Source organism: Lactuca serriola, chromosome 9 (genome assembly GCF_051521515.1).
Source record: "Lactuca serriola cultivar US96UC23 chromosome 9, Lser_US96UC23_V15, whole genome shotgun sequence".
NCBI classification, from domain to species: domain Eukaryota; kingdom Viridiplantae; phylum Streptophyta; class Magnoliopsida; order Asterales; family Asteraceae; genus Lactuca; species Lactuca serriola.
This window is the reverse complement of record NC_136416.1, coordinates 87,421-104,872: the sequence shown is the minus strand read 5'-3', so window position 1 is coordinate 104,872 and position 17,452 is coordinate 87,421. Positions and strand designations below refer to the sequence as shown.

The window sequence follows — 17,452 nt, the reverse complement described above, 5'->3', positions numbered from 1 at the left end:
GCGGGAGGTCCAGTTCCTAGGACATCTCGTTAACCAGGAAGGGATTCTGGTCGATCCGGCCAAGGTTGAGGCGGTGATGAGTTGGGAAGTGCCGAAGTCACCATCTGAGATCAGGAGTTTCCTCGGGTTGGCAGGGTATTATCGGAGATTTATCAAGGATTTCTCAAAGATCACAGTGCCACTCACCAGATTGACCCGGAAGGGTGTTGCATTCTCATGGGGTCCCGAGCAGCAGACCTCCTTTGAGACACTTCGCCAAAGGTTGTGCGAAGCCCCGGTATTAGCTCTCCTGGAAGGGATGGAGGATTTCGTAGTATATTGCGATGCATCGATTTTGGGGCTGGGTGCAGTGTTGATGCAGAGGGGTCATGTGATAGCTTATGCGTCGAGGCAGCTGAAGCCTCATGAGTCGAGATATCCCACACATGATTTAGAGTTGGGGGCAGTAGTGTTCGCTCTCAAGATTTGGCGTCACTACTTATATGGGGTTCGGTGTACGATATACACGGACCATAAGAGCTTGAAGTACTTGATGGATCAGCCCAATCTAAATATGCGTCAGAGGAGGTGGTTAGATGTGGTCAAGGATTATGATTGTGAGATCCTGTACCACCCGGGCAAGGCCAACGTGGTGGCCGATGCGTTGAGCCGCAGGGCGGAGAGCACTCCATTGCGAGATGTATGTTTGAGATTGACCATGATAGCCCCGGTATTGGATGCCATTCGTGGGGCACAGGCCGAGGCTGTGCAGCCGGAGATGCAGAAGAGGGAACGGGTCGTTGGTTTGGTTTCAGAGTTCGTTACGGATGGTCGAGGGCTTATGACGTTTCAGGGTCGGATTTGGGTACCGTTTGTGGGTGGTACGCGTATTACTTTGATGGAAGAGGCTCATCGGTCGAAGTTTTCGATCCATCCGGGGGCTACGAAGATGTATCGGGATTTGAGGAAAGAGTATTGGTGGCCCTGTATGAAGAGGGACGTAGCCTGGTTTGTTGAGAGGTGTTTGACCTGCCGCAGGGTTAAGGCCGAGCACCAGAGACCGCATGGCAAGTTGCAGCCATTGGAGGTTCCCGAATGGAAGTGGGAACAGATCACTATGGATTTCATCACCAAATTGCCGAGGACTGCCAGAGGAGTTGATGCAATTTGGGTGATTGTGGATAGGTTGACGAAGAGCGCTCACTTCCTTGCCATCAGCGAGAGCTCTTCAGCGGAGAAGTTGGCGGAGTTATATGTGAGGGAAGTGGTATCTCGGCATGGGGTGCCGATCTCGATTGTTTCAGACCGTGATGTGCGCTTCACTTCCAGATTCTGGAAGAGATTTCATGAGGAATTGGGTACTAGATTGCATTTTAGTACCGCATATCATCCCCAGACAGACGGTCAGAGTGAACGGACGATTCAGACGCTTGAGGACATGCTTCGAGCATGTGTGTTGGATTTCGGGGGTAGCTGGGATGCGTATTTACCCTTGGCAGAGTTTTCCTACAACAACAGCCATCATTCGAGCATTGGTATGCCACCCTTTGAGCTGTTGTATGGTAGGAGGTGTCGGACCCCCATTTGCTGGGGGGAGGTTGGGCAGAGAGTGATGGGCAGTACAGAGATCGTGCTTCAGACGACAGAGCAGATTCAGCAGGTCAGACAGAGGTTATTGACCGCCCAGAGCCGACAGAAGAGTTATGCAGACAGACGTCGGTCCGAGCTTGAGTTTCAGGTCGGCGACTTCGTTCTCCTGAAAGTTTCTCCTTGGAAAGGAGTGATTCGATTCAGGAAGAGGGGCAAGTTGGGGCCCGGTATATTGGACCATTTCGTGTGATTGCTAGGGTAGGCCGGGTAGCCTATCGTTTGGAGTTGCCAGCCGAGTTGGGACAGATCCACGACACTTTTCACGTGTCGCAATTGAGGAAGTGTATAGCCGATGAGTCGGCAGTGGTTCCACTAGAGGATATTCATGTGGATGCGAGTCTGAATTATGCCGAGAGGCCTGTGGCCATCAGGGATCGGAAGATCAAGGTTCTGAGGAACAAGGAGGTACCTCTGGTGTTGGTTCAGTGGCAACACCGGAAGGGATCAGAGATGACCTGGGAGCCGGAGCGCGAGATGCGGGAGCAGCATCCGGAGTTATTTCCAGAGCGAGACTTCGAGGACGAAGTCTAGTTCTAGTGGGGGAGAATTGTAACAGCCCGGAATTCCAGGTATCTTTATTGATTTGTTTATTTTGTGTTTTGAGAGGGGACTCGGCGAGTTGGAGCTCAGACTCGCCGAGTAGGGTCGCGATTCTGGACGCGGGATTTGTTTGGACTCGGCGAGTCCAGGATATGGACTCGGCGAGTCTGCGCTGTTTCATGAAACCCTAATTTCTCGGGTTTGGGACCTATTTAAAGGGCCTTATGGCCGTCTTTTGTGCTCACCAGTCCCTTGAGTGAAACCCTAATCGAGTGTGAGCGTTTGGAGCATAGAAGGAGGCTATTATTGATCTTGGAGGTGTCATTTTGCAAGGAAAGAGGAAATCAGCCAAGGGGAAAGCAAGAGGAGCCATCTTCTGAGGATTTGGAGGCCAGAGCATCTCTATTGGGGTAATATTTCGAGCTATTCTTTTCTATGTTGGTGTTTCATTGATTTAGGGTTTATTGAACCCCTTTTTGTGACTAGATCTTGTGCTCCCTTGGACCCCTAAGAGATTTAGACTATAGATCTGGACCCCTAAAGGTCCAGAGTATCCCTTTGCCCAAGCTTTTTGGGAGTCAATGGAAGTTTTGGGTTGGAACCCTTATGCTTTAGATCAAAATGTTCATTATAAGCCATGGGGTGTGTTTTGGACACCAAGATAGGGACTTTACGTGGTGAATCAGTTTTGTAAGGCTAGATCTATGAATTGATGGAACAGATCTGACCTTAGAAACGAGTTTGAGTAATTGCATGGCATGGACTCGCCGAGTCCGATGAGCAGACTCGGCGAGTAGCTTGAAGATTGCCTTAGATCGGCCAGTGAGTGATCCAGTCGAGTCACGGGTTGACTCAGTGAGTCAGGACGAGTGAGAGAGGGTCGACAGGTGGTCTGAGTCGAGTTGGGACTCGCCGAGTTGTTTTTGAGACTCGGCGAGTTGAGTCGGGGTGGCCCCGCGACTCTCCCAGATGGAACTCGTCGAGTCAGGGGAAGTACTCGACGAGTAAGGGAATCCTATGGAGTTGGCGAATACGTCTAGACTCTCCGAGTTGCCCTTGTGCACTCGCCGAGTCCGGTCAAGTTGACCGTTGACCGTTGACCAGAGTTGACCTATGTTTGACTTCGTAGGGATAGTCAAACTTGGAAGATAAACGTATTGACTAAAGATGTATGATGTTATAGGGAGATTGTAGCTCGGCGGATCGAGCACGAGTGACTTCGGGATTTGCTAGTTTTTGATATTCACGAGGTGAGTCTTCTCACTATACCGTACCCGGAAGGGTTTGACTGTGTGACCGGAAGGTCGGTTGTGATATGTGATATATGTGCTATATGTGATAAGTTAATTGTTATACGTGTTATGTATGTATTGTGGGCCGGAAGGCATTATGTTATGGGCCGGAAGGCGTGTAATGTGGACCGTAAGGTTGGCGTGGGTAGGACCGGAAGGTTTACCCAGCAAGGACGGAAGTCCCCTGATACACATGGACCGGAAGGTCGGGGCCTGGAAAGGCGTATGTGCGTAAGTTGTATTTTTGGGAACTCACTAAGCAATTATGCTTACAGTTGTTGTGTATGTGTTTCAGGTACTAGCGAGGACCGTGGGAAGGCGCCGGCATGATCTGTACACACTAATAGATGTTTTGTGATCTTGGGATTCATATAATTTGTATTCTGACATGACACTTGGAATGTTTATGCCTTGTTTTGAATGAAAATACTTTATTTTGAAATGAAAATTTTGTTTGAAAAATTACGTTGTTACAAAACTTTTAACGATTATAAAAATATCTTTAGGAAATATTTTAGTTAAATTGAGATTACAATTTAGTTTTTACATTTATCACTTTTAACTATTTACAAAATATTATTTGGTTTTTTAAGTGGAACTAAAATTTATATTTAAGTTGACACTTTAATGTTATATTTAAATTAACAATTTAAGTATTTTGTTCAAATTATTCAAAAGTTGTAGCTTTAAACTGATAATGATTTACATACAACAACATTTTAAATCTAATAAATTAAGTATAATATGTTAAAAGTTAAAGACATAACTTTATAAGTAGAAGTAAATATGTTATTTTAAAATTGAAATTTAGTTTATTTATGATTAGACTTTAGGCTTGATATTTATTTAACCTTATTAACCAACTTATAATTATTATTAGAAAGAAAATAAAAAGTCATGGGAGTTTCAAATGAATGTTGTGAAGAAAAAATGCATGAGAGTTTCAAATGAATGTGATAAAAGGAAAAATGTTTCCTTTATAATATAATATGATATAGATAAATTAGTAACCATTTCATCCCCATAATAGAATTTAACTAGCATAGGATTTACAACTAGACTCAACTGGAGTTCGATAAAATTAAAAGGGTAAAATCTAATGTGTGTCTTTTATTTACAACTGGACTTCAATAAAATTAAAAGGGTAAAATGTAATGCATGTCTTTTACATTTTAGTTTAGAGATTTTTTCTATAAGAGGCCCATAACAGCTTGTACTTTTTTTTTCTCGTCAATTTGGCTATGCTTATAGATGACAACTGTCAATGGTTTTTTAAGCTTTTGAGTCTATACATGTAAATCATGTTGCTTTAAAATTGGCATATAGGAAAAATAATTAACAAAAAAACTCATTTCACCCGCACAAACCTCAAACCTATGTTCTTTATTTAGGCTAGTAACATAAGCACCGCCCCTATTACAATGTAATACATGCAGATCAGATCATCCATAGCTAACTACCATTACAAGCAATAAAAAGTTCTGGCAACAAATACATCATTGCTACCCAAGTCAAATGTAGATAAGCCATTTTGAGGGAATTGATCACTAAATACTTGAATATGAATACAGGTTGTGAAGTATGTAACAACTTATAAAATTGATGATTTGTCAAGTCACATGCCTAAAATCTATGATGCATGGAAACTCAATAAGGGAGCCGTACCCGTATCTGAAACGTGGGGGAAACGGAAACTTGGGGGAAACGGCGGGAAACATTTCCTGGACGTATCGGCAAATCCAGAAACGTTTCTGGTAAGTTTCCACAAAGTTTCCAAATGTTTTTTTTGTTTTGCATGGGCTTTTCAAGTAAAAAAAGGCTAATGGAGTAATGGGCTATAGTAATCAATAATACCCTACAACTACAACCCTAAACCGATCGCTACCTCCCTGGATTAATTCTAATCGCTGCCTCCTTGGTTAATTCTAATCGTTTACTCCCTGGTTAAGACTTTCACACCCTGCTCCCGAGTTCACTAAAGGAAAGAAAAGAAAAGAAAGGAAGAACAAGGAGAGAAAGGAAAAGGAAGGGAACGAAAATAATAAAGTATTCAGTGCTCCCGAGTTCAAAAGAAAGGAAAAGAGAGTATTCATTTTAGGTGCTCCCGAGTTCATTAAAGGAAAGAAAAGAAAGTAAAAAAAGACAATTATACCCTTTTATGTTTTTGAGTAAATATTAAGTCTTTACATCCCCACATTCATTCTACCGTACCCCCTACCCCAAAAAAACCAACTCTCCCTTCCTCCCCTCTACTTAAAACATTAACAAAACAATTTTATTTTAACATAAAGTAAATTGTAAAAAGGGAAACCGCATGTTATTCAATTGTTTTCAAGATGCAAAACGAAAACCACAAACAACTCAAAAAAAATAAAAAAAACCAAAATCATAAACGCATTAGATCAATCCAGTAACAATCACCCAAGGTTATTTAATCACGTGCACCCATCATATCTTTGAGGACACCCATCCGTATCTGAAGGGGACAACTGAACAATGTCCTAGCTTTTGCTTGATTTGTTGCCAAAAAATTTAGAGCCCTCGGTAATTCATGGGGTTCCAAACCCACCAACTCCAATTCTCTATAAATTTCTTCCCCTGTATATTCCCGAGGATAAGCTCTTTCAAAAATTATATTACCCTCCCTGATAGCACCAGCCACATTATCAACCGATTTCATTATCTTTGAGTTAATATCTTCTTCTTCGTCGTCGTCTTCAAATTTCCTCTTTTTACTCTTACACTTCTTTGCACATGAAGACTGTTCTTGTGAAAAAGGAGGTGGAATAACATCCTGAATGTTATCATCAAGATCAACATATTCGTTCTCCAAATGAATTTCATTGTTAGCTAACATGTCATCAACTTCTTTAATTGTTTCAACTTGAATATTTTCATTTTTATTTAATCGGGCATTTCTTTCTTTCGCTGTCTCAGCATGTGCACCAGATGCCCTATCCCTTGCAAATAACATCAACATCTCATCGAAGTATGCAATCTTTTTTGTCTTTAACGACACAGCCTCAGGTTTTGACTGTATAACAACACAAAAATAATTAGTATTGCAAACGATAACATAAAATATTTTAAAAAAATAACATAGACATAAAAGGAACAATTACTTTTATTAAATTATCCCATACTTCTTCCTCCGCTTCTATTAGTTGAGTAGACGAATTCCAAGAGAACCCACTCATTGAAATTCCCCTAAACACATCGTACCATTGCGAAAAATGTTTTTTTAAGGTTTTGTAGCGATTCTTCAAATGACTTTTGGTAATATCCATTTGATGGTTTGTGTTCAATTCCTCAACCATTTGAGCATATGCAGTTGGTGTGAAACTACCATTCACCCTATTGCCTGTCTCTTGTTGTTTAATCATCGCTTGGATGTACGCATAATCCATTATTTCTGACCATTTAACTTGTTCCTTTTCACTACCACCAGCTTCCTGTTTGATCATGATTACTTTGCACATAGGAATAAAAATTAAATAATGGTACATTGTTAGACCTCAATATGAAGGATAATACTAATAAAAAATATGAAGGGTAAATAACATAATTAATCTCAAAAACCAATCATCAATACAATGTGAAATTGTAAACAAAATGTATCAAAATGAAACTTGTTTTACATATTAATTTAATTGTTTGAATGTGTCAAATAATTTGCCCACATTTCATTTGCAATTGAATTCCTTAGTTGCTCTGCCATTCTATTAGCCTCATTTGTTTCTGTTGAATTACGACGATCTTGCTCTTGTGGTCCGTTTAAGATCTCTTGCATCACCTCATCTTCAAGATTTATGTCGCGGTCTTCATCTAATAAAAAGTTGTGTAGAATACAACATGCCAAAAATATGGCAGATTGTGTTTCACAAGAGTAAAATGGTTCCGTTGTACTTCAAATGATAGGAAACCTTCTTTTAAGGACACCAAAAGCTCGCTCAATGGTGTTACGTAAAGAAGCATGACGAAGATTAAACAACTCTTTAGAATTTTGTGGACCACGCATGGAGTACTCTTTTAAATGATATCTAACACCTCTATATGGCGCCATTAGTTTATTCGTATGAGGCAAACCCCCATCTACTAAACAGTATTTACCTATAAAGAGCTTAATCAATATTATTGAAAAATATTAGATATTGAAATTACATTGGTTTAATAAATTACCTGATGGAATTATCAGTTTATCATTTCTAGTAAATGCGTTCTTTATTATTCTCGAGTCTGATGCAGTACCCTCCCAACCCGTTAACACATACGTAAACTTCAAATCAAATATACAAGCAGCTAATACATTTATTGTCGGGTATCCCTTACGACCACGGTATCTAGGGGCATCTCTATTAGGCACATGGACACGAACATGTGTCCCATCTATTGCCCCTATACAATCCTTGAAAAAAGGATAAAATCTTGTACTTTCTTGAATTTCTCTCGGGACAACATCACCTGTAGGTTGATGAATATAAAGACCTTCTATTGCTATAATTGATCGTAATACTCTATGGAAGCACCTACTCGTTGTTGATCTAGAGCGACGATACATCCACGAGGTAAACCGAGTTCGCAAATCATTACTTACAATATGCAAAAATCTAGCAACATGTTCCTCAACGGACATGTGTTGCGTACGTTGTAGACCACCTACAGTTTGTAAGATTTCACACAATCTCCTAAAAGCGTTTTCACTCATACGAATAAGGTCACGACATTGACCACCTTCTAAAAGATTGTGGAGCAACTCTTCCCGTACAGCTTGTCTTTCTAAAATAACTTTTCTAGTGGGTAATCTAACCCGATTTTTGTTGGCCATATTACGTTGTGTAATAAAAGTCAACAACAAGCAAATCAAGTTAACGACTTGCAATTGTCAGGCTCTTAAAGCATGAGCAGGGTTGAGTACCGGAGCATCCATAAGGACTAAATATGAACTAATCCTTTTTTCTGATACATGATCAAATAGTTTAAGTTAAATTTAAACAACATTGATAAAAATAACATGTAATTATAAAGAGTTGATTTATTAATTATAATTAATAAACTTTTTTGTTATAAAAGTTAAATGTAATCTAGGGGCAAAACAGCCGTTTTGATAAAAATAACATGTAATTATAAAGAGTTGATTTATTAATTATAATTAATAAACTTTTTTTGTTATAAAAGTTAAATGTAATCTAAGGGCAAAACAGCCGTTTTGATAAAAATAACATGTAATTATAAAGAGTTGATTTATTAATTATAATTAATAAACTTTTTTTGTTATAAAAGTTAAATGTAATCTAGGGGCAAAACAGCCGTTTTGATAAAAATAACATGTAATTATAAAGAGTTGATTTATTAATTATAATTAATAAACTTTTTTTGTTATAAAAGTTAAATGTAATCTAGGGGCAAAACAGCCGTTTTGATAAAAATAACATGTAATTATAAAGAGTTGATTTATTAATTATAATTAATAAACTTTTTTTGTTATAAAAGTTAAATGTAATCTAGGGGCAAAACAGTCATTTTGATAAAAATAACATGTAATTATAAAGAGTTGATTTATTAATTATAATTAATAAACTTTTTTTGTTATAAAAGTTAAATGTAATCTAGGGGCAAAACAGTCATTTTGATAAAAATAACATGTAATTAGCTTCAAAAAACAATTTTTCTTTCTTTTTCTAAAACGAGAATCTCTATATGCTAATAATCTTGAAAATTTCACTTTTTCATCTTTGTGTGAAGATAAAAAAATGCAACCTGTGGCAGCATATTGTTTGTGAAATTTGTAGACTTAGACATGCAGATCCATAAGTTTACTCCATAAAATTATATATATTTTTTCTTAAAATCCATGTAATAGATACAAACTATATAACTCATCTTCTGTTTAAAACCTTGTTTAATTTTTTAAAAACTTTATATGCAGATTCTGGGTAACCATGGGACATCCTTTATATCCTGTGAAACTGAGTATTGCAAATGTCCCTACAGATGGGTTAGTTTATAACCTATTAACTCTATATTATCTTTAAGCAGTTTGAACATTTCAAGTTAAGGGTATTACCTGTTACAGGTAAAATTCTCTGTTATTATAAACAAAAGATGGACAAAATATTACAATTTTTAGGAGGGACAAAATATTACAATTTTTTGTCCCATTGATAAAAAAAATTTGTAAGCAGTTTGATGGGATTAATTAGTGCTATAATACAACACAGATACATAGTCTAACAAAAAAAAATGGCAGAAGTCATAACAGAAGCAGAATCCGTAACACAAATAAGAAGAAATTGGGCAACAAACATAAGGCAGAAGCCTAATCAGGTAGAATACAGAAGGATATCAAAAAAAAAAAAAAAAAAAAAAAACAGTTGAAGAAGAAATTGGGTACCTGGTGTTTGTAACAGAGAAGAAGACGAGGCAGAAGCTAATCGATTAGTAGAATCAGTGAGCATATCTTTTTATTGTTAGGCTAAAGGGTATTTTCGTCATAATCTACCTTTTTATCTTCCAGCCGTTTTCTTTCTCTCCAATTCCGCCCATTTTGGGAGGAAAGTTTGGAACGATACAAATCCTCCCAAATCTGCTCTCTTCGTCTCTTCTCTTCAAAAAAAAAATACTCGGGAGCACCCAAACTTCTCTTCTTTCCTTCCAAATCCTCTCAATTCCGTTCCCTTCTTTCATTAAGTGATACTCAGGAGCAGGGTGTAAGGTAAACGGCCAGTCAACGAGGAAGAGATACTCCAAGAGAGGATTCACAGTTTTTTCTTTTTATAGTATCCTGTTGATTTTCAGGAAATTGCCTCTAGGAAATTGCTTAATTACGTTTTTGATTTCTGGGAAATTACCTAAATACGCTTTTAGTCCTTTAGATATTATATCAGTAAACATTAAGTAAATTACACATGAAGCAGGAGGATGTTGTAATTATTTAATATATATACATGTTTTTTAATATTTTTATATTGACGTATCTTTGTCGTATCCGTATCTTGAATTTTTGAGTTTTGCTGTTTCCCGTTTTCATTCCGTATCCGTTTCTCGTTGCCGTATCCGTTTCCGTGCAACTTAGCCTAAAATCATCTATTTATCATTACAAAGCAGGCATTAGTAGAATTTTGTACACGGTTGCTTTATTTAAGCACCATAAACAAAATTTCTTTCACTAACAATAGAACAAGTTTACAAAACTACATTGAAAGCTAAAACAAGCCAAGACAAAAGAATTTTTCAGACACTAAAAAGAAGAAATATTATCAGATGCTTTTTGTGCTACTTCTCTGATGGAGAAAAGGTTCATTTTTATCTCTTTACAAAGCCGGCCTTCAACAAGTTGAACAGGCAACCACATTTTGGGCTCCACATCAACTGCATATGAAAGAGTTGTATGATACTGTTGGTCAAACCTCTTTTCATCAGTCAACTGCACCATTAATAAATACACATTTCATTTCAAAATCAAAACCATCATAAGGAAAGGAACTAAAAAGATATATGGAAAGGCCTGACCTGCTCAATAGACCACTTCCCTTCAAAGAGTGAAAAATCACCCTCAATCATTTTAAACTCTATATCACGCCTTTGACCACATGGAAGCCTTTCAAAATCTTTTTCATAACAATCAACAATGCCTTTAGCATTGAAAACCAAACCAAATGCCAGTTTTTGCTCCCCAATCTATGAAGATATAAAGTATGTTGCTTATATTGGTAAAAAGAGTAAAGTAGGTTGCTATATCCTGTCATTTGCCATAATAAATAAAACCATTCTAAAAAGTTACTCACCAGTCCTTCAACTCAAGAAAAAACGTAATGTGTTACCTAGGCTAGGACTATTAGTATCAACAACATCGTGTGTCCTGCTGACTAATTTAGTAACGATCCTATTTTGGGGTTTAGTGTTTACATATGGTTTGATCAAATCCAACGTAAAGGCCTTGATTAGAGTAAGAATATATACCAGGATCAAGCCAAAATTGGAGTTACCTGAAGAAGACGGGCAAAATTAATTTTTTTATCAAGCACCTGGCTTACAGCGAGACCAGGGATAAAGTCGGCCAGCCTATCATAATCGGTCAGGATGCCCCAAATGGTTTCGAGACTGGCCTCGACGGCTACCTTGGACCGGATTCTCCTTCGGTTTTTGCTTAATTTTTCTATCTTAACCTCAATATCATCAGCTCCAGTGGGAGGTGGTTCGGACACTTGTTGCAAGTCAGTATCGCTGCAATCGTTCAATGACTCGCCGGAATCTCCCTTGGAACAGGATGCAGCGAAAGGTACTGAAATTCGTGAAGTCGCTCCAAGGGGTATTGGTTTGTAACTGTAAATTGGAGGGTATTTGATTTTGGTGGATGAAAAAGCAGCAGCATAAATGGGGCTATAGACAACATCGGAAATGGTAACGGCAGCCTCCACCACGTTCACTGGATGGCAGCAGTCCAAAGTAATGGGTAACCCGCGTATCTGCATTCCCCCAGATAGTAACCATATGGATCGATTTTCTCATCTCCATTATCATATGGATGACCGGATGTAAATCAACCTCATAAACTAACGGAAGGAGTCTAGTCCACTACATCGTTCCTCACAGAATATTTACTTCAACCCCACATTATTATTATTATTATTATTATTATTATTATTATTATTATTATTACAGGTTTATAACCCGTGAAAATCACGGTTATAAAATTAATTAAATTTTTATAAAAAAAAATTATAATTATTAATCAGTGATTTTAAATAAGTCATTTTAAATAAATTATTAATTAAGAGATATATCAAAATTTTATAGTTATTAAAACTTCAAATTTAACATATAATTAGAAAATATAAATTTGAATTTTGAAATAAGTTGTTTAATATATCTACATGACACATGACATAATATTAATAAGAAGTTGTATTAGAGTGACACTTGACAAAAGTAGATTAAAACTATTCATTTATTAGAATAGTGATTATTATTATTATTATTATTATTATTATTATTATTATTTTAATATAATATTACATTATTAAAACTATACAAAACAAAAATTAATTAATTACATAATTAAAATAAATATAATCTTTTTAAAAAATAAATAGTCTAATTAAAAATAAAAAAATTCAAAACTCTCGTGTAGTATTCCATAATGCCAACTTGTATTTGTACAAGTGGAGGAAGTAAATTGTTCGTATTATACATACAAATAGTCTAACCATTATCTTTTATTTTCATATTATGTAAAATGACACAAACAGTCATTGCCTTATTTATTTTTGCCCTATCATTTGATCGTATCGGGTGTTTTATTACGTGGCATTTTCTTAAAGCACACCAAAAGCATGTTAAACATCCTTCTTTGTTGATTCTTTTGCTAACTTGAATAATTTTACTTTTCCATCTTGTAGATATGTGTAAAATTTGACAAATGTAGCATACTTTGAATATATCCTATTTCCAAGGTACTTGTTTATATGTGTATGATTTGATAAATGTAGCATACTCCGAGTATACCCCATCTCCAAGGTACCTGTTCAACATCCTTCCTTGTCGATTCTTGTGCTAGCTTGAACAGTTTTACTTTTTCATCTTGTGGATATGTGTATGATTTGACAAATGTAGCATACTCTGAATATATCTCATCTCCAAAGTAATACCCAAACTTGTATTTATTTCCATGCACAACATACGGTAAATTAGGTTCTTTACCCTGCAGAATGTCATTGAATATCAGTGACACACCTAACACATTCATATCATTGTTTGACCCCACCATGCCAAAAGATGCATACCAAAACCATAGATCGTTTATAGTCGACATTTCATGATCACCTCGTATGATTTGACCTCGCCAAATCATACGTAAGAAGGTTATTATGGGTATTATTAGTTTTTGGTAATGTAATCGTTTATAGTCGACATTACATGATGAAATCTGTACATGATTTATCTCTTTCAACCCCACCAAAACAAAATGATGTTACTGTTTCTTCCAATTCTAGTTTTTCAACCAACCCATATGACAAATGGATTTCACGTGCTAAAAAGATGAAAAAATTATATAACTGGTTCCAAGGGTACATAAGCTTCAGAACCATTTGCAGGAGTGGACTAAATGGGCAAATAAGAAGGTATGCATATTGCACGTAGACTTGGTAAAGGCAGAGGAATTATTGATTTCATAGAGGCAAAAGCACAAACACTTGGTGTGCATACTTATAAAAACATTGATTTCACCTCCCAATAGTAATTTTAATCCCAAAAAAATTACAAGTCTGTATACATGTATAGAGAATTCTTGATACTTTATCCAAAGAAACCATAGGGTTTAGGGATTAGGGTTTAGGGTTTAGGGTTTAGGGTTTAGGGTTTAGGATTTAGATATTGTGGGGTTTACCCAATATGCCAGAGTTAGGAATATCCCACCATTTGCTAACGGAAATAGCTGTGGCATCCACAAACATGGAGATTCCTAGTTGCCTAGGAAGAAAACAACAAATAACGGGGTTAAAACCCATTTCAATAAGATAAGAACCACTTTAAAAGGAAAGAACCTTAAGAAAACCGGGATCAAACCGACATGCAAAGCACATTTTGAAGGAAAATTGCTAAACCGTTTGCCGTCAATTCCTTTTATTTTAAAGATATTCAAATAATATCCAAGAAACCTAAATCCAAAACAAATAGAATTAGATCCCTTAATTTCCACATTAAAGGATAAAAATCCAATTATTTGGGATAAACCGGACATCAAAAATCTTTAGGAAAAACTAAAAGATCAATAAATGGTTTATTTTATCATAAAAAAGGAAACAACTAACCCAAAAGTAGTACAGTCTAAGGATGACGTACTCAAGCCCGTGTACCGACGGACAAATATCCCACAACTTGCTAATAGAAACAACAGTGACACCCAACGAGGTGGAGATTCTTAGTTGCCTAGGAGTAAAACAACAAATAATGGGGAAAAACCCTTTTGCATTATTAAATCCACTTCAAAAGGTAAAAACCTTAAGGTTGCGTTTGTTTTGCAGAATGTTTTTGAAAGGAATGAAATCTGTCAAAGGAATTGGAATCTGGAGGAATTGGAATTTGATTGTACCAGAAACTTAAATGCGTTTGGTTGACATGGAATGAAATCTGTTTTCTGTTTTGTTTGTTGATTGCCAAAGGAATTGGAAAATGATTTTAGTAATTTGACAAAAATACACTTTGTAGTGATTTTTTTTGTACCTTATTCATATTTATAATAAACATAGCAAAATTTTATATAATTACAACATTTTTTTATTGGACTCTTCTATAAAATATAAATAAAAAAATAACTAACTTGTATTTCATCGAACACATAAAAATCATAAAAATATTTTTTTAAAACAAGTAAACCGATTATATATAATATAAAGCAACAAATGTCATTCATTATTTCCAATCTAAAATTAAAAAAAGAAAAAAAAAGTTAACCAAGCAATATTGAAAATAATGTCTGGATACCTAGTTCATAATCATATCACTCTTCCAACATGAACCTCACAAAATCCTCCCGATCTTATCCTTCCAAATTCCAAAAACTTAACACGGTTTCCGGATCACGCATTATTTTCCTACTTGCTTTGAACCTATCCAAGGCAGTCAATGATTGCATCTTTGAAATTTCAGGAATCACCATCGAAGCTTTTTTTGTACTTCTATTTCTCCTAGTATTGCTTGATTCATGCTATTCGCTGCTTTTTCAAGTTTTTCTCGAAGAAGGTTAGCTGCAATAGTTATTCCCTTAATAACATCATCAACTTTTTTTCTCTTCTTTGAGCCTATGTTTGGAGAATCTTCATTTTCTGTGGTTTGTTCTTCAAAACCACCTTCTATTTGTTCAGATTGTTCTTCATTGTTTGCATCTTCTTCCATTTGGGCAAAATCCTTGGCTTTATTCCCTTGAGCTCTATCCTTCCCAAAGATGATCCATAAATCCTCGTAATGAGGAAATATCTTATTTCTCCATTTTCCTGCCTCTTTATGAACCTATTTTGTATCATAAAAGGTTAGCACATTAAATTATAATATAAAATAATTAAGAAGTAACAAATAGATAAAAAAAATTTAATAATGTACCTGTATGTAAGAATCCCAAACCGCTGGTTCAGCTATTATAGAATGAGTGGAGCTATCATAGCCAAAACCACTAGTGTTCGTACCATTCACCATATCATAAACGACTTGTCAATCTTTTTTCATGGTTTTGATCCTTGACTCAATGTGGGGTTTATCCAATATGCCAGAGTTAGGAATTTTTTTCCTTCAATGCAGTTTCTAGATATTGTCAGTATCCAGATTTAAAACCATTATCAGCTTTAAAACCTCCCATGTTCACCATATTTACCAATGCTTCCACGAGCTTGGCATCTTCGGTTATCGTCCAGTTGCGATAGTTTCTGCCTTTTTCCATCACACCTACAATTATAAACAAAAAAATTAGACGAAACAATGAATGCAATAAAAAAAAATACCCAACCATATATATAACAAATATAAATAGACAAAACAAATTAAAGTTCATTATTAAAAATAACAAATGTGGCACATATTCGTTCATAGTAAATGATAAACATAAAAAAAGGAGGAAGGATCAATGTGTAGTATTCCAAGAATCAAACATAGTTTGCGTTAAGTTGTTTCTAAATGTAGTCCACTCGGTTGATACACCTACATAAGTGATATGATCATCGTCTCCACCGCCGACATCTCCGGTTCCCTCGTCTACTTCAAATCGGTTCTCAATTGGATCAATTGTCATTTCCTTCCTTATATAATTATGAAGAAGACAACATGCCATTATAATCTTATTTTTTAGATCAATTGGATAATATGAGTTGTCCCTTAAAATTCCCCATCTTGCCTTCAAAATACAAAAACATCTTTCTATAACATTTCTAAAGCTCCTAGACAGTTCTACACGAAATACAAAAAATGGTTTTATGTCATATCAAGCAACTCGTGTACTGATTGAAAATTTTAGAAGGAGTACTTATACCTTGAACCACTTCCATCTTTGATCTGTAGAGTTTTCTGTAACAGGTTCGGGTTTCTTAAGCAAATGTGGATGCAACCTTTTCACCGCATTGCAAACTCTGGTGACAATTTTGCTAATTGTTTCTCCCGAACGCTGGAAACGACCTATCATGACCTGATTCTCCACATTATGTGCAATAATGTGAAGAAATATGGCCACTTTCTCATCAATATCCGTATGTCTAGTTGTTCTTAACCCACCTAATGTGTGAAGCATTTCACACAACTTTGTTAAACAACTGCGGGTCATCCTAAGGTGTGATATGCATGTAGTGTCGCTTTTGTAAGCGTATTTATGCAATATTGGTTGCCGATCCACATTCGTCGATATGTTTTTGATACGTGATTTACCACTCCTATATATTTGTAGTAACTTGCATACCGTGATAAAAAAACCATGTAACAATTGTCATAACTTCATTCCAAAATGTAACGACTATTTGACTTATACTTTTTTATGTTTGCTTATAGTTAGACTAAGTCGTGCCATTTCCTGCTCATCTCCCATAAAAAAGAAAATTATTCACTTAAAAGACATAATATTATTACTTTAATCGTTAATTAATTTTCACATTGTACAAAAAAGATGGTGTCCATTAGTACAACATATGATCAAACGACTAGAAAAATAATTCAATAGAAGACTTCATGGGTAAATATAAATTCAAAGGAGTAAATTTGTATTTAACATATTTAGAAGGCATATGATGCATATGATGCAATAAGTAAAAAAGACAAAATTCAATCAAACAACCTGTAGCATTGTATGGTGTATGAAAGGCTACCTATAGCTTTTTTTCTTTTCCTCATCTCGTGTACAACATAAAGTTTTTCACATTATATTTGTTATTTGGTTAAATAAAGAAATCAACCAACATGTTAATCAAATTGTAAATACATGAAAGTAACAAATCTGCCAACATCATTTTGTGAAT

General features: G+C 36.0%; 2 protein-coding genes across 2 annotated transcripts; both read right to left on the bottom strand.

Annotated features, from left to right (window-relative positions):
• Positions 1-5,525: 5,525 nt before the first annotated feature.
• Positions 5,526-6,967, bottom strand: LOC145072438 (uncharacterized). Its single transcript, XM_079018857.1, has 2 exons — positions 6,584-6,967; positions 5,526-6,495 (listed from the first exon to the last, which is right to left on the bottom strand). Exons 1-2 carry the CDS (start codon positions 6,965-6,967, stop codon positions 5,893-5,895), a joined length of 987 nt encoding a protein of 328 aa, XP_078874983.1. The 3' UTR covers positions 5,526-5,892.
• Positions 6,968-10,593: 3,626 nt separating this feature from the next.
• LOC145072439 (Polyketide cyclase / dehydrase and lipid transport protein) lies at positions 10,594-11,990 on the bottom strand. The gene is made up of 3 exons (XM_079018858.1): positions 11,447-11,990; positions 10,971-11,138; positions 10,594-10,884 (listed from the first exon to the last, which is right to left on the bottom strand). Exons 1-3 carry the CDS (start codon positions 11,930-11,932, stop codon positions 10,699-10,701), a joined length of 840 nt encoding a protein of 279 aa, XP_078874984.1. The 5' UTR covers positions 11,933-11,990; the 3' UTR covers positions 10,594-10,698.
• Between the last annotated feature and the right edge of the window lie 5,462 nt (positions 11,991-17,452).

Coding starts and splice junctions, on each gene's coding strand:
- LOC145072438 (XM_079018857.1), bottom strand. CDS start 6,967: ATGTACCATTATTTAATTTTTATTCCTATGTGCAAAGTAATCATGATC. Junction 6,496..6,583: donor TATGGGATAATTTAATAAAA/GTAATTGTTCCT, acceptor GTTGTTATACAG/TCAAAACCTGAGGCTGTGTC.
- LOC145072439 (XM_079018858.1), bottom strand. CDS start 11,932: ATGCAGATACGCGGGTTACCCATTACTTTGGACTGCTGCCATCCAGTG. Junction 11,139..11,446: donor ATTTTGCCCGTCTTCTTCAG/GTAACTCCAATT, acceptor ATATCTTCATAG/ATTGGGGAGCAAAAACTGGC. Junction 10,885..10,970: donor GGAAGTGGTCTATTGAGCAG/GTCAGGCCTTTC, acceptor TTAATGGTGCAG/TTGACTGATGAAAAGAGGTT.